General features: G+C 44.5%; 1 protein-coding gene across 1 annotated transcript in view; it reads left to right on the top strand.

The window, feature by feature from the left end:
- The window catches only part of LOC124798626 (putative odorant-binding protein A10), a 35,409-nt gene extending 17,216 nt beyond the window's left edge, over window positions 1-18,193 (top strand). Inside the window, exon 2 of the mRNA XM_047262107.1 lies at window positions 17,794-18,193. Within this exon, the coding sequence (XP_047118063.1) occupies window positions 17,794-17,990 (197 nt within the window). The 3' untranslated portion in view covers window positions 17,991-18,193. The remainder of the gene's footprint in view (window positions 1-17,793) is intronic.
- The last annotated feature ends 3,118 nt before the right edge of the window (window positions 18,194-21,311 follow it).

The raw sequence follows: 21,311 nt of genomic DNA, 5'->3' as shown, positions 1-21,311 counted from the left end.
GTCTTCATCGCAATACAAAATTAAATTACAACTTGCTGGTTACCGTTTCGGTCGATTAACAAACATCTTCAGATCATGATTACTAAAGAATCAGTACCTATCTGCAGTGTTAGCCACAACACTATCGTCACTAAGTGTAGCTCAGATTGCACTTAGTAAGCATGAACATAATTAAATACTTAAAATTAATAACCGTGCACTTTGTTTTCATGAATATAGAGAAACTGAACATTATGTCATTCAGAGTTAAGCTCACCATAAAGTAGTATATATATCTAAAGTTTTTGCTTGTCCCTTTTACACAGTACACTGTGGTGATAAAAGTCATGGGCTGCTTCCTCAAATCGTGTCGGACCTCATTTTGTTCGACGTAGTGCAGCAATCCGTCGTAGTGTGGACACAGCGAGTCATTGGAAGTCCCCTGAAGAGATATTGAGCCATGCTGTCTCTATAGCCGGCCATGACTGCGATAGGATCCATTCAGGATTTTGTACACGGACTGACCCCTCGATTATGTCCCATAAATGTTCGATGGGATTCATGTCGGGCGATATGTGTGACCAAATCATTCGCTTGGATTGCCCAGAATGTTCTGAGATGGCGCAATGTCATCCATTAAAATTCTTTCATTGCTTGGGAACACTAAATCCATGAATGGCTGCAAACGGTCTCCACGTAGCCGAACATAGTCATTTCCAGTCAATGATAGGTTCAGTTGGATCAGAGGATCGAATCCATTCCAAATAAATAGCCCACACCATTGTGGACCACCACCAGCTTTGACAGTGTCGTATTGACAACGTAGGTCGATGACTTCGCGGGGTCTGAGCCACACTCGAACCCTGCCATCAGGTCTTACCAACTGAAATCGGGACTCATCTGACCAGGCACTGTTTTCCAATCGTCTAGCGTCCAACCGATATCGTTACGAGTCCAGGAGAGGCGCTGCAGGGTATGTCATACTCTTCTTAGCAAAGGCACTCGCTTCGATCGTCTCCTGCCAAAGCTCATTAACGCCCATTTCGTCGCACTGTCATAACGGAAACGTTCGTCATGCGTCCCACATTTATTTCTAAGGTTATTTCACAAATTGTTGCTTGTCTGTTAGCATTTACAACTCTACGCAAACGCCACTGCTCTCGGTCGTTAAGTGAAGGCCATCGGCCACTGTGTTGGCAGTGGTGAGAGGCAATGCATGAAATTTGATAATCTCGGCACACTCTTGACACTATGGATCTCGGAATACTGACTTCCCTAACGATATCAGAAATGGAATGTCACATGCGTAGAACACCAACCACCATTCCGCTAGAAACTGGACTCGCATTCGGGAGGACGACGGTTCAACCCCGCGTCCGGTCATCCTGATTTAGGTTTTCCGTGACTTCCCTAAATTGTTCCGGGCAAATGCCGGGATGGTTCCTTTGAAAGGGCACGGCCGACTTCCTTCCCCGTTCTTCCCTAATCCAACGAGACCGATGACCTCGCTGTCTGGTCTCCTTCCCCAAACAACCCAACCCAACCATTCCGCGTTTAGTCTGTTGATTCCCGTAGTGCGGCAATAATCACATCGGAATTGTTTTCACACGAATCACCTGAATGTACCGCCAATGCACCTTTTATGCCTTGTGTGGGCGATACGGCAGCCGTACAGGTACTGTATATGTGCATATCGCTCGCTATCCCATGAATTTGTAACCTCAGTATAGTGGGTGATCAATAAGTCAGTATAAATTTGAAAACTTAATAAACCACGGAATAATGTTGATAAAGAGGTAAACATTGACACACAAGCTTGGAATGACATGGGGTTTTACTAGAACAAAAAAAAGTTCACAAAACGTCCGACAGATGGCGCTGGACAGTAAAACTGCTACCGTGACGGGTGAGAGGTACGCCGATACGTTACAGAATCGCATCATCCCCAGCCTGGCTGATAAACACCTGCTGGAACATACGATGTTTATGCAGGATGTAGCTCCATCCCATATTACTAGACGCGTGAAAGATCTCTTGCGCGCGTCGTTTGGTGATGATCGTGTGTTCAGCCGCCACTTTCGTCATGCTTGGCCTCCCAGGTCCCCAGACCTCAGTCCGTGCGATTATTGGCTTTGAGGTTACCTGAAGTCGCAAGTGTATCGTGATCGACCGACATCTCTAGGGATGCTGAAAGACAACATCCGAGGCCAATGCCTCACCATAGCTCCGGACATGATTTACAGTGCTGTTCACAACATTATTCCTCGACTACAGCTATTGTTGAGGAATGATGGTGGACATATTGAGCATTTCCTGTAAAGAACATATTTGCTTTGTCTTACTTTGTTATGCTAATTATTGCTATTCTGATCAGATGAAGCGCCATCTGTCGGACATTTTTTGAACTTTTGCATTTTTTTTGTTCTAATAAAACCCCATGTCATTCCAAGCATGTGTGTCAATTTGTACCTCTCTATCTACATTATTCCGTGATTTATTCAGTTTTCAAATTTATACTGACTTTTTGATCACCCGGTATAACTGCTCCGAACTATATTGGAAGTAAAATTTCATTAATAACTCATAAATGAAGATTTTTTCCATCATATTTGAGTGATGACTCGTTTCGTCAAATTTTATAAAAAGTATTTCTGTTTCAATCTGTGTGCTTGGCAAACAGCGTCTTGGGAAGTAACTCCATCGTGTGAATCAGGATTCCACAACCGCCCCTTGTTGTGTACAGCATTCCGAAGTGCTGAATAAACAATGTACCGCTTAAGGTGTCTATACATAAATGCGCCCACTGCTGAATAGCCATTCTTAAGGTGGCGCGTTATTCCCTGCCGCAATCGCGGCCAATGGAAGCTCAGCGGCGAGCATTATTCTAGGCCGAGGCGTGAACCACAGCCGCGCCACTGAAAGGCCAGCCAGCATTATCGGCGGGCTGTCTGGCTTTGTCGGGACAGGTTTCGAACGGGCGACCTTCGCCTTTGAAAGTGACCAGTCTCCCTGCAACCGGCAGCTGCGTTGTGCTGAACCGCTATCTGGCAGAAACACGCTGTGTCTTTTAAAGTGGGGAGCGATTACCAGTAGTATTCAGCATCCCCGTAGTCAGCTTACGCAGCTATCCGTCGTGTTGTGAATTTCCAAATAATCAATTAAGCAGATAGCTATTTCCAATTCTTTGAAATGTTTATGCCGTTTCACCCTGCCATGTGACAGAAGCTCGGAAAAATGCAGTGGATAACGCAAGAAGTGCTATCATCCAGTGTACGGATGATGCTGTCTACACGGAAGTTGTAATTGCGGAAACCTGTGTCGAAACGCAAGAAGACATTCACAAGATGAGTGTTGTTTACAAGTACTGAGAATTCACTTGTAATATAACGCACTGGGCGTTAATAAACAGAAACACTACTGATCAATTACACTACTGATGGTAAGCAACTGAAAACAGCAACAACTGTAAAATATCTGGGAGAATCCACCTACATCGACCTAAGGCGTAGCTAACACTTAAAAACAAAGTAAACAATAGATCTAGGGGTACACTTCTATCAACGTCCGGTATGTTAAATCTGTTTTTGATGTAGGCGGTATCTGTGGCCTTATTGCATCGCTTGAGATCGTTCTTTCAGTGTAGGCACCAACTGAAATCATTCGCCAGCTATTGGCTGTGTTATGCATTAGTGTCAGGTAACCCTTCAGAAGGAAGTGAGTATCGGTGAGCAAGTGTTTTCAAGCGAGGTACACAAATTGCAGTTGTCATTTGTGGGCATTGTATTCAACGAAGCACATGCAATGTGACCTCTTAAGGGGAGGTTTACTATCTTTGGCCCGAGAAAAGCATGTTCTTTGAGGATTTTTTCCTTGGGGTATGTTATAGATATCAATGTCAAATTTGGTCAAAATGTTTATTGATATTTCCTCTACAAACTGAAATTTTTTCAACCTGAAATGTCGAAGAAGAAAGGCGGACGTGCCGTCGGAACCTAACAAAATTTCGATGTAGACCTCCACGCGAGGTATTCACAGGTCAGCTGGCTCATCAGAAATCAAAATTTAGTTGACGTTAGCGAAGTATATACGATTTCTTAGGAGTTGTAACATAGGAAACAAAATGTCGGCCATTTAAATACAACTAGACAATTTAGTTAGCTTCGTCGGAAACAAAGAATCATGCCAGTGCGTTCAGTAGATTTGAAGTTACCATACCGCGCAATAAAAAAAAAAAAAAAGTCATTTCGAGAAAAACGCGTTTGAAGTATTGACAACATATAAATGCAATATTTTGCAACGTACGTTCAATCTGCTATTCCGGATCCATAAACTAGTTCTTCCTCTTCCTCGTAGAGGGAGTTCTGCTCGATCTGGGCCATCCTGCGCTGCTCCAGAGCCGATCGTACGGCCGGTGGCAAGCGGTTTTTGGCCGCTTGAATCTGGTGGTCGTCCGAATGCTTGGCGAACTGCGTCGAATAGAGTCCCAGGGTGACGTCCACCGTTGTTATGGTCTTCAGAATTGCTGAATACCCTTCGTTGATGCTGCTCACTGCCAGGAAAGTCGCAATCTTCACAGTCTTCGCACCAGAATGCAAATGCTTGGGGGCTAACTTCCAAACACACGCATTCAAACTTTCATTTGAATTTTGTGTGTTTCCTCTCAAGCACCGGTACAATAACTCGTCCTCCGAAAGAAAAAAGCTGGTGCGTGAAAAGGGCCGATTTCAGGCAGGTGCATTTTTTTGTTCAACCGCAAATAACAAACATTTCCGTTCCGTATTCGGATAAACCATTTCAGGGGCGGATTCTAAACACTTTTATGGATCCAAAAATGCAATGTAAAAAAAATCGACTTTTTCAACCAAAAGATAGTAAACCTCACCTTAATGCAGCGCAAGTCACAAGGGCGGTCTGTTTGATCGGAAAAGGATGTACTTTATGGAGTGTTGTTGCAGATGCCAATCCCTCTCGGCGTGTCTTCCATATGTTGTGGACATGATGTAGGGAGGCAGGTCAATACACAAAGCAAGTAGGCAAAGGCCGCCGACGTATTACAATTCCACGTGATGACCAGTATCTGGCCATTCTGCACTGCTTCGTCCTACGGACACCACCAAAGCAGTGCAAGATGTTTTCAGCACCTTAGGGCCCAGACGTCCTGTTCGAGTATTCCACCTGACACGACAATATCTTGCAGCTCACATTCAGTTCTGCCGTCCCCATGTCAACCGGCCACTTCGTCACTAGCGAAACATGTTACTGACAAACAAGTTCAGATATTCTCAGACGCTAGATGGTAGTTGTGTTCGTGTGCGGAGACCCGTAGCGAGCGTTACTGTCAGAAGTTGTCCAGGAAATCGACACCTTGCCAAGGTTATCTGATGCGGGGGGATTTCAGTATTGTCATTGTCGATGGTCGCCTTACCACCAGGAAATGCATCGAACAGATCCTGTTGTTGTACCATGCGTTGGGTGCTGCTTACGGTGGCCTTGAGTTACTTCTAACGCCAGGGACAGTGTGGCGGACATCAACAGTGATGTGTTGTGAAGCCTACATTGAAGTAATGGAATGGCCAGCAGTGAGTCCCGGTCTGAACCCCGTCGTACATATTTGGGACAAGCTTGACAGACGTGTTCGCGGTCGTCCTGTTCCACCACGGTCTCTCCAAAAACTCCCATGGTCTCTCATTGCAGAATGGTAACGGATACCACAGGGTGACCTCCGTAGAGTTGTATGGAGCATGCCACATAGGTATCAGGCGGGGCGTACACGTTACTGAAGCTCTGAAAGCCCAATGGAAAGCACCCAGGATGACACCTGTCGGACATTTCAGTTCTTTTTATGTCAATGGTCTAGGATGTAATGATCCTTTGTTGTGTACTTAATTTGTGAAAATTAAAGGTATAATTTGGTAACATAACCACTCCCGAATTATTGCTCAATGGATTGTGGTGGACGCCCAAAGTCATGTTCCCCTAATACTTTTGAGCGGTGTAGTTGTTACAGACGTAGATGCTAAACTGATATTCATTGTACGAATCTTAAGGGAATGCGATTCACCGACCGAACAAATACCCTATAAAACGATCGTTCGCTCGGATTCTTAGTGTTGCTCGTTAGTGCTGGACCCTTACCAGAGAGGTTTCAAAGAAGATCGGCCCGTTTCGCCACGCGCTTATTTAGTAAGTGCAAAAGCGTTACGGAAGTGCTGAATACACATCAGTAGCAGACGCTACGAGGGGAGGCGTTTAAAACGGCCCTAGCTACTCCTCCTCCTTTCTGGTTAACCACCACGAGTGTTTCCATATACGTCAGAGGAGCTTGTGACTACTTGACGTGCTCTTCAATAGATCCGATTTTAATTAATAAATATACCAAAATCAATATGCTCCCTACTCTGTATTACTATATTTAAACTCTAATAGCACGAATATTCTGTGGTGAATACGTAACGATTCGGTGTGCAACATAATCACCACCGATGTGGCCGAGCGGTTCTAGGCGCTTCAGTCCGAAATCGCGCTGCTGCTACGGTCGCACGTTCGAATCCTGCCTCGAGCATGGAAGTGTGTCATGTCTTTAGGTTAGTTAGGTTTAAGTAGTTCTAAGTCTAGGTATCTGATGACCTCAGATGTTTAGTCCCATAGTGCTTAGAGCCATTTGAACCATAATCACCACAACACCTTACAGACCAAAAGTAACTTGAGATGCCACGCCCGTTTTGTGAAATCTAATTTACGGAGGAATACTTGCAACCTGAATGAATGTATTTAATCAAATTTCTGGCAATTAGCTTTCCTCCTTTCACCCGATTGGAATCGTCAATGAGACATACGACACACCCACAACCACATTTACAGAAACACAACGAAACATGTAAACAGATAAAAATGCATAAGATTTTTTAGGTGCTGCTGAGGTCATAATTTCTGTTAGTCAACTGTAAAATACGAAATGTGATGTGTGGACCAGTTTCTCAAGTGCGTTTTCCAGAATAATTATGCACAGAGTAAGCGAGCAGAATAGTCTTGCTGAAGTGTGTTAACAATCATTGTAGCAAACCTTCAGATCATCGTAATGGCAGAGTGTTAATTGCTGTATGGACTCTCAGTATATACTGATGTGAACCATAACTGGAGTTAAATTAGTTGTAAAAGTGACTAGCATTTGAATGTAAAGAATAATAACACTGCTACCGTATGAAATTCCAACTGAAGGTGGCTGTCAGCGGAATGCAATGTCCTTTTTGATAACAGACTCTGTTTCAAACTCGGAATTAACAGTAAATTAATTAAATATTTAATCTTGTTTACAAATTAATTCCAAACATTTCCATAAAGTGAAGTGTATTGTTGTAATGAAAAATGAAAGTACCTCTTTCATAAACTGTAATGTTAACGCGACCACTTTGGGTTGACTGTTTGTAAAGTTCAGGCAGCAAGAGAAATCTAAGTGCTAAAAATTTAATCAATACACTGTCGGTCAATTATCGTCTTAAGAAATATTGCTATTTTTCCTTGCATGTTGTGCACTTTGACGTGATGTTCACTTAGGGGTTTGTTTTGTTCGACACAGCAACGCAAAACGCATCGAATTAGTGACAGCAGAGTATCAGATGTAGCTTACCCCGTGAAGACTGCAGCGTGGATCTCTGGAGACTACGTTCGACTGTTCGTGAATATCGCCGAGCTGGAGCAAGATGGCGATGGTAGTTTCGTTGATTTAGAATATTAATTATCAAGAATGGTATGTAATTTTGCCGCTGCTCCGGCCCGTTGTTTGGTCGGATTACTGCTACGAACACAGATCTTCACTTCTAGCACAGACGACTACCGAACTGTGTATTTGAAAAGTAAGTCGTCGTTTTATTATTTTGACTCAGAATTGAATGGCAGCAGTTTTGAAGAAATCGACTCAGAGTTCGGAGCACAGAGCACAATAAATCAAATTTCACTCGTAAGTACACGAAACTGCGAAGTTCACAGCGTCTAATTCGTCTTGCAGTTTGGTACAATAGTTTAGTTGTCTTCTTCAAATGCGTCACGATAAAATAGCGCTCTATAACTGTATTGTTCGTGATTGCAGAAGATTCTGTTGATGTATTACGTATTCTCTTCGGAATCTTCTGCGATGATCTTCTAAATCTTCTTGTTGTAATATCTTCTTTCTTCTCCCGACGTCTGCTAGTCTTGTGCTTCCTCTTCTGCCTCGACTCTAAAGTAAAGTCTACTTCACCTGAAGTTTTTAACAAACTGTAGCAACAATAACGCAACAGATGTCTTGCAGATTGTTCCATGCACGACTCGCATTTCCTCGCAAATAATGACGTTCCCCATTTCAAAATATCTGCCTAGGATTTCCTCCAAACATTTTCCTCTTTCAGCACAATTAAAACAAATATTTTCTCCGCAATGTGGTGAAAAATTCCAACAATTTCAACTGCGCTCGCGACCGATCGACTTAACACTTCCGACGTTCGGCTTTGGACTAACTGGTCATCAACTGTCTCTCTCACGTTCGTAAAACTTTTACACAGATATAATTTTCTGTATTGGGCCGAAGCTCCCAGAAATATGTAGACAATGTACACAATTACATTGAGAATAATATAATTCGGAATAACAGTATTAGTTTCGATAACAACCTCACTTCACATACATAAGTTCACAAAATAACTAACGAAAATTTAAAATAAAGGAAACAAAGAAAATATGTACAATTTTACAATGATTCCTACGGGATATTTCAGTAGTGGGGATGTCTGTTACACAAACAGCGAAAGATAGTAAAATATGGATGTACAGAAGATCCAAAGAAGTTCTGCCCGTTCCTCAACTGGCTTATTTAGTATGCGCAAGAGTCACACCCTACAAGAGAGGCACTGTGTATCACTTACAGCTAAGTTATTAAAATTCCGAGAGCGTACAGTTTAAAAGAGCAAGGCAACGTATTACTTCGTCCAACATACATCTCGCGAAGTGTCCTTCACAGTAAAAGAGCAAACCCAGAACTCGCGCGAAGAGTCTAGCGCATCATTAGTGAATGTAACAGGAAATGGTGGAGGTGATGGAAATGGAAATGCCGTGTGGCTAGGGCCTCTAGTCAGGTAGACCGTTCGCCTGGTGCAAGTCTTCCGAGTTCACGCCACTTCGACGACTTGCGTGTCGATAGGGATGAAATGATGAGGATAAGGACAATACAACACCCAGTCCCTGGGCGGAGAAAATCTCCGACCCACCCGGGAATCGAACCCGGGCCGTTAGGTATGACAGTCCGTCGCTCTGACCACTTATCTACCAGGGGCGGACGGTGGAGGTGATAATAGTTCAGGAAGTAGTTACCGTCATGAATAAAGTTTGTGACTGTGTTCGCTGTTTGGCTCTATTAGATATGGTTTCTGGATGTAGTTAAAATATGTCGGAAATCACGAAATTACACTAAGTTTTTTGGTGACTTGGAGTTTGTTAAACTTTGGCTCAATGTCTTGCTTGTAGAACTAAGTATTTCGGACCTCAGATGTCGGGAAAGTTTTACTTATTTTTTAATTGCAACGTTAACTAAAATCGGCCATACTTTTGTCTCTGGTATTGTAACGACGATATTGTTTATTTCTTGGGAGAAATTATCGTGTTGAATTATTAGCTTACCTTACTGATAGTGTGGATACAACTGAATACTGGTTTCAATATCAGCGAATCAAGCTGCCATGCACACAAGATTTTTCTGTCCTTGAACAGTTGCATATCTGTAGAAATTAAAGCGGGATGGTCAAATGCAACGTCCTTGGCTTATTTTTTTCTTTATCATTATGTTTTATGGCAGCTTTTTCTGTACTAAGTGAAATGGATAACCTACTAGATGAAATCGATATAGTCTGTTTTCCTTGACATTAAAAAAAAAAAAAAATAAAGCCATACAAGTGTAAGTAGGACTTACGCTCTGAGGGTTCCGGACGAACTTAGTTGTGTATAAGGGGCGATCTAAGGACTTAGTAACCCCTTGCGCACGCGTCGGTGCCTACATACCCGCACTGGGTTACATATATGCTGCAGCATCGCACTCAAACGGAAACTGTTTGCTCGCTCCTTATATACATGGCGCATGCGAACTTATACAGAATGCGCTACGTGGATTCAAAACCTGTGGGTGTGGTCCTATGCTAGCACTGCTTTTTGAACCGACACCTGTGTGTGTAATGTCCCCACAAATTGCAGTATGTAAAAATCCTCGGATGGTGCTCCAGAGGGGCAAGACACATCAATGAAAGAATTGTTCCCCTTTAACCAAGGCTGTTTTTCTTTCGACATCGGTTTACGGCGAAAGAAGATAACTGATGTCAAAACCTTTACCGACAACGCACGTGATCAAGAAGCGGAAGTATATCAGGGATGTGTAGCTCTACTAAATCGCAGATCTACCTGTTGGTTCTGCGTATTCCATGCGCATTCGCACATCTTCTACCTGTTAAACTTACTGGAACTTACTGAACGGAAGACGGTAGGAAAGTGAATGAGATTTCGAAAAACGAATATTATATTAAATTCTTTTAGAATAAAACTTGAAAAAAGTGGTCAAACGTTTTGTAAAATGTTTTGGCCAAAAGAAAGAAATAAGATAGATTAGAGAAACATTTGCCGCGCCTTTTGAATAACGCTAGAAATCACGTACTGCAAATGTGGTACCGATCTAGAATTTAAAGTTCGGTGTTTAAATTATAATTTTAGAGTTTCAAATAGTAGTAAAGATGGTGTACATGATACTGAGCAGAATTCGAAGGCGCGTCAGGTGTTTCCCATTCTAGCCGGCCGCGGTGGTCTCGCGGTTCTAGGCGCGCAGTCCAGAACCGTGCGACTGCTACGGTCGCAGGTTCGAATCCTGCCTCTGGCATGGATGTGTGTGATGTCCTTAGGTTAGTTAGGTTTAAGTAGTTCTAGGGGAGTGATAACCACAGCAGTTGAGTCCCATAGTGCTCAGAGCCATTTTTTTTTTTTTTTTTTTTTGTTTCCCATTCTGCTTTATTTGTTAACTTCAGAGAAATCTTTTCGATAAAACATCTGATGGGTTCAAAATTTTTTTCCGTGATGCCTAAAGACCGGATTATATGCATTTGCATGTTGCATATGCATGTGCATATTTGGCTCCTTTTCACTGGTTATTGCATATTTTAACTAAAAACTGGTGACGCTACGATGAATATTTTCGCTGTATGTTTACAATATTTTTAAAATTTTGACGGTCGGTCCCTAGCTCGATCTAGTTTTGATGTCTCACAGATTGGCCGCGACCTAGAACTGCGTGGAATCGTTAACAGAGAGGCCACTGCCTAGCGATATCATTTCAGAAGAGGAACAGGAACAGGCAGACAGAGTCAATGCTCCTGCGCCCCGCGCCCCCAGTTAATCCCCTCCTCTGTCATACCGTACGCGTCGGCAACATTTAAATTAAACTACGCAAGCTTTTAGTCACACGTCCATTGTTTCACTTTAGCTCTCTACACTGCTGGCCACCGTAAATGCAACACCCTGAAGGAAGCATCCGAATCAAGTGAAATTTACACCATGGGTTTGCAGCCATGAGATATGCAACTGATGAGAATTTCAGCGCAGACGCACATCACGCGCGCCTGTGGCGCCACCTCATAGCGCCATTTAAGGCTTGGGGATTTCGACGAGTGTACGTTCGGCACGTGTGTTTACCTTGGGGTTGTTTCACAAGACGATCAGTTATGCCTCGTAGACAACAGCGAACATCGTTTGATCAAGTATCCGAGTTCGACAGAGGAAGGATAGTGGCTTACCGAGATTGTGTCTTATCATACAGAGAAATCGCTAGTCGTGTTGGACGAAGTCAAACAACTGTAATGCGGATATGTGACCGTTGGATGCAGGAGGGTACGACGGACCGACGTGGTCGATCGCATTCACCTCGGTGCACCACTGCACGTGCTGATAGGCAAATTGTGCGCATGGCAGTGACGGATCGCTCAGTGACATCCCGAACCATAGCACAGCACATTGCGTCTGTAACGCATCATCCAGTGTCTGCGCGTACCATTCGACGCCGTTTACAGCAGAGTGGTCTGTCCGCAAGACGTCCATTGCTTCGTCTACCATTGACGCAGAACCACAGACGTCTCCGTCGCCAATGGTGTGATAACAGACGGATGTGGACGGCAGAATGGTATGACGTTGTCTTTACTGACGAGGCACGCTTCTGTCTGCAGCACCACGATGGTCGGATTCGAGTGTGGAGACACCGTGGAGAGAGGATGCTGGACAGCTGCATTATGCACCGCCACACTGGTCTTGCACCGGGTATTATGGTATGGGGCGGTATTGGATATTACTCTCGCACGGCTCTAGTACGCATTGCCGGTACTTTAAATAGCCGGCGCTACATATCCGAGGTGCTGGAGCCAGTTGTCCTTCCTTACCTTCAGGGCTCGGCCACAGCCATATTTCAACAGGATAATGCGCGACCACACGTGGCACGCATTGTCCAAAGGTTCTTAGCAAATAACCAGATTGAAGTTCTTCCGTGGCCGGCTCGCTCTCCGGATCTTTCGCCGGTAGAAAACATGTGGTTCATGGTTGCTCAACGAGTGACCCAGATTACATCCCCAGCTGCCACTCCAGATGATCTTTGGCAATGTGTGGAAGCTGCTTGGGCTGCTGTACCCCAGGAACACATCCAACGTCTCTTTGACTCAATGCCGAGACGTGTGGCAGAGGTGATCTCCAACAATTGCGGCTACTCTGGCTACTGATTCTGGCAGGAACCATATGTCACAGACGTCTGTAAACGTAATCATTTGATACTTGGTCAACATGTTATCTACAAAATAAATTTTGTTGTGCTACCTCTTGTCTTTCTTGGTGTTGCATTTACGGTGGCCAGCAGTGTATTTACTTATACACAACTGAACGTGTTTAAGATGTGGTATGTGTAATGTGTTGCGCGCCATACTGCCCTAAAATACACTCCTGGAAATGGAAAAAAGAACACATTGACACCGGTGTGTCAGACCCACCATACTTGCTCCGGACACTGCGAGAGGGCTGTACAAGCAATGATCACACGCACGGCACAGCGGACACACCAGGAACCGCGGTGTTGGCCGTCGAATGGCGCTAGCTGCGCAGCATTTGTGCACCGCCGCCGTCAGTGTCAGCCAGTTTGCTGTGGCATACGGAGCTCCATCGCAGTCTTTAACACTGGTAGCATGCCGCGACAGCGTGGACGTGAACCGTATGTGCAGTTGACGGACTTTGAGCGAGGGCGTATAGTGGGCATGCGGGAGGCCGGGTGGACGTACCGCCGAATTGCTCAACACGTGGGGCGTGAGGTCTCCACAGTACATCGATGTTGTCGCCGGTGGTCGGCGGAAGGTGCACGTGCCCGTCGACCTGGGACCGGACCGCAGCGACGCACGGATGCACGCCAAGACCGTAGGATCCTACGCAGTGCCGTAGGGGACCGCACCGCCACTTCCCAGCAAATTAGGGACACTGTTGCTCCTGGGGTATCGGCGAGGACCATTCGCAACCGTCTCCATGAAGCTGGGCTACGGTCCCGCACACCGTTAGGCCGTCTTCCGCTCACGCCCCAACATCGTGCAGCCCGCCTCCAGTGGTGTCGCGACAGGCGTGAATGGAGGGACGAATGGAGACGTGTCGTCTTCAGCGATGAGAGTCGCTTCTGCCTTGGTGCCAATGATGGTCGTATGCGTGTTTGGCGCCGTGCAGGTGAGCGCCACAATCAGGACTGCATACGACCGAGGCACACAGGGCCAACACCTGGCGTCATGGTGTGGGGAGCGATCTCCTACACTGGCCGTACACCACTGGTGATCGTCGAGGGGACACTGAATAGTGCACGGTACATCCAAACCGTCATCGAACCCATCGTTCTACCATTCCTAGACCGGCAAGGGAACTTGCTGTTCCAACAGGACAATGCACGTCCGCATGTATCCCGTGCCACCCAACGTGCTCTAGAAGGTGTAAGTCAACTACCCTGGCCAGCAAGATCTCCGGATCTGTCCCCCATTGAGCATGTTTGGGACTGGATGAAGCGTCGTCTCACGCGGTCTGCACGTCCAGCACGAACGCTGGTCCAACTGAGGCGCCAGGTGGAAATGGCATGGCAAGCCGTTCCACAGGACTACATCCAGCATCTCTACGATCGTCTCCATGGGAGAATAGCAGCCTGCATTGCTGCGAAAGGTGGATATACACTGTACTAGTGCCGACATTGTGCATGCTCTGTTGCCTGTGTCTATGTGCCTGTGGTTCTGTCAGTGTGATCATGTGATATATCTGACCCCAGGAATGTGTCAATAAAGTTTCCCCTTCCTGGGACAATGAATTCACGGTGTTCTTATTTCAATTTCCAGGAGTGTAGAAACGTCGTTTCGTTGATAGCTGACCATCCTAGAACATTTCCATATGACGGAATTGTTTTATATTGCCGAGTTTGCGAGAAAAACGTTACGTGCAAAAAAAAAAAAGTTCCAGATAGACCAGCATGTCAAGACAAGTCTTCATATCGCAGGAATGCAGAAGAAAGGACCACGACAACAACTTCTGACAACAGCAAGTTGCATTAGCAGGGATTTGTCCATAGGTAACCAAAAAAGTCGATTTAACATAGATCTATGTGAAGCATTCATTGCAAGCAATATTCCTCTTCACAAACTTACAAACCCTATTCTCAAAGGCTTCCTGCGCAAACATTGCTTAAATCAAAATTTTATATCAGATGAATCAACATTGTGTAAAAATTACATACCGGCAATTTACGTAAATGTTCTGAAAGGAATACGCAGTGAACTCAAAGAAAACATTTTGTGGATTTCAGCTGACGACGCTACAGACACTTTTGGCCGTTACATTGCAAATTTAATTGTTGGTGCTTTAAAAGAACAGCCTTCTTCTTCCTGTTTAGGGGCCTACAAAGAACTTGAAAAAGTATATCATTATACGATCGCCAGATTTGTGAATGAGGGCATTAGAAAAATATTTCCAGGACCTTCTGCAGATGAAAGGGTGTTTTGTGTTTATTTCAGATGCTTTTCCCTATATGATGAAAGCAGTAAAAGCCCTCAGAGTATTTTATCCCAATTTGATTCATGTGACGTGCTTTGCTCATGGAGTGCGTTGCCTTCACCTTCTGAACCAGTGGTAGTTCGTTGGGGTACGTGGGTAGAAGCTGTGTTGTTTTTCAATGAACATTTCGAGGCCATTAGAGGGGTAGTAAACGACTTAAGTAGTGCAGTGGCTTTGGCAGTTTGCCAGTGCAAGGAAGCTTTTAATGATTCCGGTATTAAAAAAGACATTGCTATGATTAACACTCATTTTTCCCATATACCTGCAAGTATTAAAAAGCTTGAAACTCAAGGTTTGGTGTCGAATGAATCTATTCAGTTAATGAATGAAATCATTCTAGTGATCTCTTCATTGCCGGAGGTATTCCCAATAAAACTTAAAGAAAAGTTTGAAAACATTATAAATAATAACCCAGGCATTGAAACCTTATGCCAAATTGATAGTTTTGTTAATGGGACAAATGAACTTTTACCAGAAATAGTAAGTGCCAACATAGCACCCAAATTTAAATACTGCCCAGTTACCTCAGTTGATGTAGAACGGTCCTTTTCTGCTTATAAAAATGATTTGAGTGATCGAAGATATAATCTTACTACCGAAGATTTGGAACAGTACTTGGTCGTTCACGTTTACGACAGTGGAAAAATGTAAGATGAATTGTAAATGATGCTTTGGTCCAATAGTATTATTTAAAGGTTGATGATGTTAAAAAATTCATGTTTGTATGTTGTTTTTTAATTAAAACATTACGGAATTTTTGAGGGTTCCCCTCTGCGTGCGATGTATCTCGGAGTTGGTCCTGCGCATATCGACTGTTTCACTACGACTCCCTCGCATCGCATCCGCCATAGCACCAAACTTCAAATACTGCCCAGTCACCTCAGTTGATGTAGAACGGTCCGTTTTTGCTTATAAAAATGTTTTGAGTGATCGAACACAACTTACTACCGAACATTTGGAACAGTACTTGGTCGTTCACGTTTAAAATGGTTCAAATGGCTCTGAGCACTATGGGACTTAACATCTAAGGTCATCAGTCCCCTAGAACTTAGAACTACTTAAACCTAACTAACCTAAGGACATCACACACATCCATGCCCAAGGCAGGATTCGAACCTGCGACCGTAGCGGTGGCGTGGTTCCAGACTGTAGCGCTTAGAACCGCTCGGCCACCCCGGCCGGCGTTCACGTTAACAACAGTGGAAAAATGTAAAATAAATTGTAAATGATGCTTTGGTCCAATAGAACTGATTAAAAGTTAACGTGTTAAAAAATTCGTGATTGTATGTCGTTTTATAAATAAAACATTTCGGTGTTTTGAACGTGCCCCCTTGCGTGCGATATATCTCGAAGTTGGTCCTATGCATATCGATTGCTTTGCTGCGACTCCCTCGCATCGCATCCGCTTGTTACCGATAACGACAGCGAAGAAGGAACAATTCTTGAAACGCGGTATGCGTCACCATTTTGCAAATTTTTAAAAAAATAATCCAAGAAAGGCCCCCTTCCTAACCTCTACCAGAAAGTATTCAGAAAATGACATTGTTGTTGTTGCAGTCTTCAGTCCTGTGACTGGTTTGATGCAGCTCTCCGTGCTACTCTATCATGTGCAAGCTTCTTAATCTCCCAGTACTTGCTGCAACCTACATCCTTCTGAATCTGCTTAGTGTATTTATCTCTTGCTCTCCCTCTATGACTTTTACCCTGCACGATGCCCTCCAATACTAAATTTGTGATCCTTTGATGCTCAGAACATGTCCTACCAACCGGACCCTTCTTCTTGTCAAGTTGTGCCACAAACTCCTCTTCTCCCCAATTCTATTCAACACCTCCTCATTAGTTTGTGGTCTACCCATCATATGTTCAGTATTCTTCTGTAGCACCACATTTCGAAAGCTTCTATTCTCTTCCTGTCCAAACTATTTATCGTCCATGTTTCACTTCCATATGTGGCCTCACTCCATACAAATACTTTTAGAAACGACTTCCTGACACTTAAATCTATACTCGATGTTAACAAATTTCTCTTCTTCAAAAACGCTTTCCTTGCCATTGCCAGTCTACATTTTATATCCTCTCTACTTCGACCATCATCAGTTATTTTGCTCCCCAAATAGCAAAACCCCTTTACTACTTTAACCTTCACGCGCTCGCGCTATAAATCGTCTCGTGTTCGGACCTATTTGAACTTGTCCTGGGAAGCAGAGAGGTGCGACTTGGACGAACTTTGAGCAGCATCTGTCGGAAAAAGGTGCTACTAGAGAATAAATGTCCCTCCCGCCGTCTCGTTACCTTTGTGGAGTAAGTATGGAGCGAAATTGCAAAAAGGCGGCAGTCACTTCACCGCCCGCGCGAGCGCTTGAAGGTTAAGTGTCTCATTTCCTAATCTAATTCCCTCAGCATCACCAAATGACATTAACGTTCTGAATATATCGATTTTTTGCGTGGCCGGAGCTGTTCCTCGTAGTTGATATGCACAGGTTCGGCTCTGACATGTAATGCACGCAATAACTACCATGTTATTTGATCTTGTATATTTCGACACTTTTCATGCATTTTAAGCGTTTTTCATGCATATTTGCAATCATATTTTAAGGTTTATATGATGCATATAATCCGCTCTCTACACTGATGCCCAACGCTCTCCAATCGCACTGCCTTTTGTGGTATTTCTTGGTGTACGTAACTCGTTTGCGTGTGTTGCAGCTTTCGTGGCGTCCGCGGTGGAGACGAACTGCGCGTCGTGCTCGGAGAGCCAGCTGGCGGCGGCCGAGAAGGTGCTCCGCCACCTGACAACTCGACGAAAGTCGGACTGGAACAAGCTGGTTGCGCGCTACGACCCGACGGGCGAACTGCGCAGTCGCTACCGTAAACACTGGGAGCAGCGGGGCGTGCGCATCTAGCGCCGCTCTCTCTCTCCCTCTCTCCCAGTCACTCACTCACTATCTGTGCTGCCCGCCTCAACCACCTCTCACTCACCAACCCCCTCTCCAACAACACGCATACACCCCCACCACTCCAGGGTCGGCTTCACTCGTCTGCCGACCGACACAACATTATCAGTTTTTACTATATTTCTGTGTTTTGTAAAACTATCCGTTATCGCCAGAGTAAATACTGTAAGTACTTGGAATAAAGAGATGAAAACGCTTCTGGCTAGTGATGATAATCTACTAATAAAGGTATCTCCTATCTCCAAATCATCACTGCATCAAACATCATACGACATAAACAGATGTAGGATACTGATGAGAATTCTGTTTCTTTCTTTTTTTGCGTGCTCTCACAGTCGATTTAGAGTCTCATGGCGCATCGGCTACGACTGAATGGTTTTGTATACTCCCAGCTTTCTTATTTCCCGCCTTTGCACACAAGAATACACCATTGCCAGATGTCTTTTACTCGGCAGTACACTAGATGACTTCATAGGTTCTGTAGTGTAGGGTAATAATTCAGATAACTCTGCTAAAGAGGTCAACAATAACACAAGCGTGCAGCTTTAATTTTTTTCAGATGATTGCTCCAAAATAAGTGTTCTAGAACTAATTTGTAATGCTGATTCAGAAAGTTACTTTCATTTTATACTATCACATCACGTGTTTTCACCGAATAAGGTCTCATATTTTAAAGATTTACGTAATGGGACTGGGCAATGGCCTTGCACTGGCTCCCGTGAGATCACCGAAGTTAAGCGCTGTTGGGCGTGTCCAGCACTTGGATGGGTGATCATCCAGCCGCCATGCGCTGTTGCCTTTTTTCGAGGTGCACTCAGCCTCGTGTTGCCAACTGAGGAGCTACTCGACCGAACAGTAGCGGCTTCGGTCAAGACAACCATCATAAGGATGGGGAGAGTGGTGTGCTGACCTCACACCCCTATCTGCATCCTCCTCAGAGGATGACACGGCGGTCGGATGGTCCCCGTAGGCCACGTGTGGCCTGAAGACGGAGTGCTTTTTTTTAGGTAATGGGACTGAAAATATTAAAATAAAATTTCAATCAAGGTCTTTATTTTTTAGGCATGTACAAAAAAACTACAAACGGTTCTTGTCACAGCATTGCGAGTACTCCGTTACACTTAATTATCAAAGGTTCTCTTTTTTGACTTCCTAGCACAATATTCATTTAATGTTCCTCTTCAAAACCTAAAACAGTAGTCGCAACTCATACCTTCATTCCATCTTAACTGGTGCCTCTTCTTGATCGCCTTAATCTCCCAGTGAAAGACTTCTTCTTGCTCTTTACTATAATTTCATAGATCGTCAGGTAAGTAGTCAATATGTGTGTGTGTGTAAGAAGTGGACTCATGTTACAAGACAACCTCTTGTAGTTTTCTAAGATAGTTTTGACAGTGTTCTTGCAATTTAAACGCTTTTTTTCCTACACAGTTTTTGGTAACAAATATGAAAGCAGTCCATGCACCTTTTTTTCCAACTTTCAGCTTAGGACAAGCAAAGATTCCAGCTTGCTACTTTTCTTCACTGCTAAAGGGAAATTTCATTGAAAGGTACTAATAGCAGAATGCATCTCGTAGAACAGCCTTCCCAGACTGATTCATTAAGACGAAATTATTACATAGAGGTGAAATAAATTTTTTTGTGGTCTACAATAGGTGCATGAAAGAACTTTTAGTCCCAACCTCAAGTTTTTTCCGATTTAGGCAAGCTTTACACTCGGATGGTTTTCCTTTCGCTTTGTTTTGTTCATCTATACCATTCACATGAAAAGCAGGACACTTTCCACGTACACAGATTGCTGTCATAATAAAATTTCCTGTCAGAAGGTAGACTTATTCTCAGGGAATGAGTGTATGGGAGCTAATGCAGGACTCCTGCATCGCCACTCATGCGGTGTCGCGGTGTCCTAGTGAAGGTGGTCTGGAGTTGCCTTCCTCCGACCTGTTATCAAGTATCAAGCGTGTATCTGTATCCTGTGAATGACTGTGAGGAGAACTTCTGCACCGCAGTGTTGGGTTTGTGTAGTTTTGGATGAAGGGGAGGGAGAGGGTGAAATCTGGAGCCGACACGTAGCCTACTCCTGCGAATATCTCCGAGGGGCGCGCCGAGCCTAGCGTCCCAACCGACCGACGGATCACAGTCAACAGGGTCACAGATCCTCTCTTGCTGAGACACTGCGTGGAGGACTGGAGTTTAATGCGGGATGTTGACCCAAAGACTGGTGATCAAAAACCTCAGGTCGCCACTTCTCCTCGTCTGGTCGGCTGAACACTGACAGTGAAAATTTTGCACCACCAGGATTCGAACTGGCTTGTCTTCCGAGTCGAACGCCACCGCACAGACGTGCGGTACTGACCTCGGCTACGAAGGCGCATCAGATTCCTATAACTAACAATAAAATAAAGAAAATCGTCAGTTGACAACACATACGCTGTAGGACATAAAAGACACACGACGAAGGACTTGTTCGAATGGGGCGGAAATCGGTAGATGTGATGTACAAGTACAGGCAAACAAACGATTTCAGTTTCAGAAATATTAGATAAAATTTTCGAGAAAAAGAGCTTCAAAGGTTGAGCAAGCCAGCAAAACGATGGTCCACCTGGGGCACTTATGCAAACAGTTATTCGGCTTGGCACTAATTGATAGAGTTGTTGGTTGTCCTCCTTAGGGATATCGTGCCAGACTCTGTCCAATTGGCATGTTAGATCGCCAAAATCCCGAGCTGGTTTGAGGGCACTGCCCATAACGCTCCTAACGTTCTCAATTGGGGAGAGGTCCGATGTCCTTGCTGGCCAATGTAGGGTTTGGCAAGAAGGTACAAACTCTCGCCATGTGTTGGCGGTCATTGTCTTGATAATATCCTTCTCGGGTGTGCAGCCGGGTCATAACGTCATCTTGACACAATATTTCAGTGGTTCAACTGGCCGCCATCTTCAGGTGAGAACGCTGGTACACGATCTCGCCGGAACTTCCGGCTCTCTCACCTGAAAGTGGCAGCCAGTTGGACCACTGAAATATTGTGTCAAGGTGACGTTATGATCCGGCTGCACACCCGAGAAGAATATTATCAGTTATTACGCCGGGAAACCTTTCGTAATCAGGTCATTGTCTTGCTGAAATGTAAGACCAGGATAGCCTGCCATGAAAGGGAACAATAAGGGGCATATAACATCGAATAAGTACGGCTTTGCTGTAAGGTTGCGGCGGATGCCAACCGAAGGGGCCCTGCTATGAAGTGACATGCCACCCAGACCGTCAGTCCTGATT

The sequence above is a fragment of the Schistocerca piceifrons genome, chromosome 5 (assembly GCF_021461385.2).
Source record: "Schistocerca piceifrons isolate TAMUIC-IGC-003096 chromosome 5, iqSchPice1.1, whole genome shotgun sequence".
Taxonomy (NCBI): Eukaryota; Metazoa; Arthropoda; class Insecta; order Orthoptera; family Acrididae; genus Schistocerca; species Schistocerca piceifrons.
This window is presented reverse-complemented; position numbering and strand designations above follow the sequence as displayed.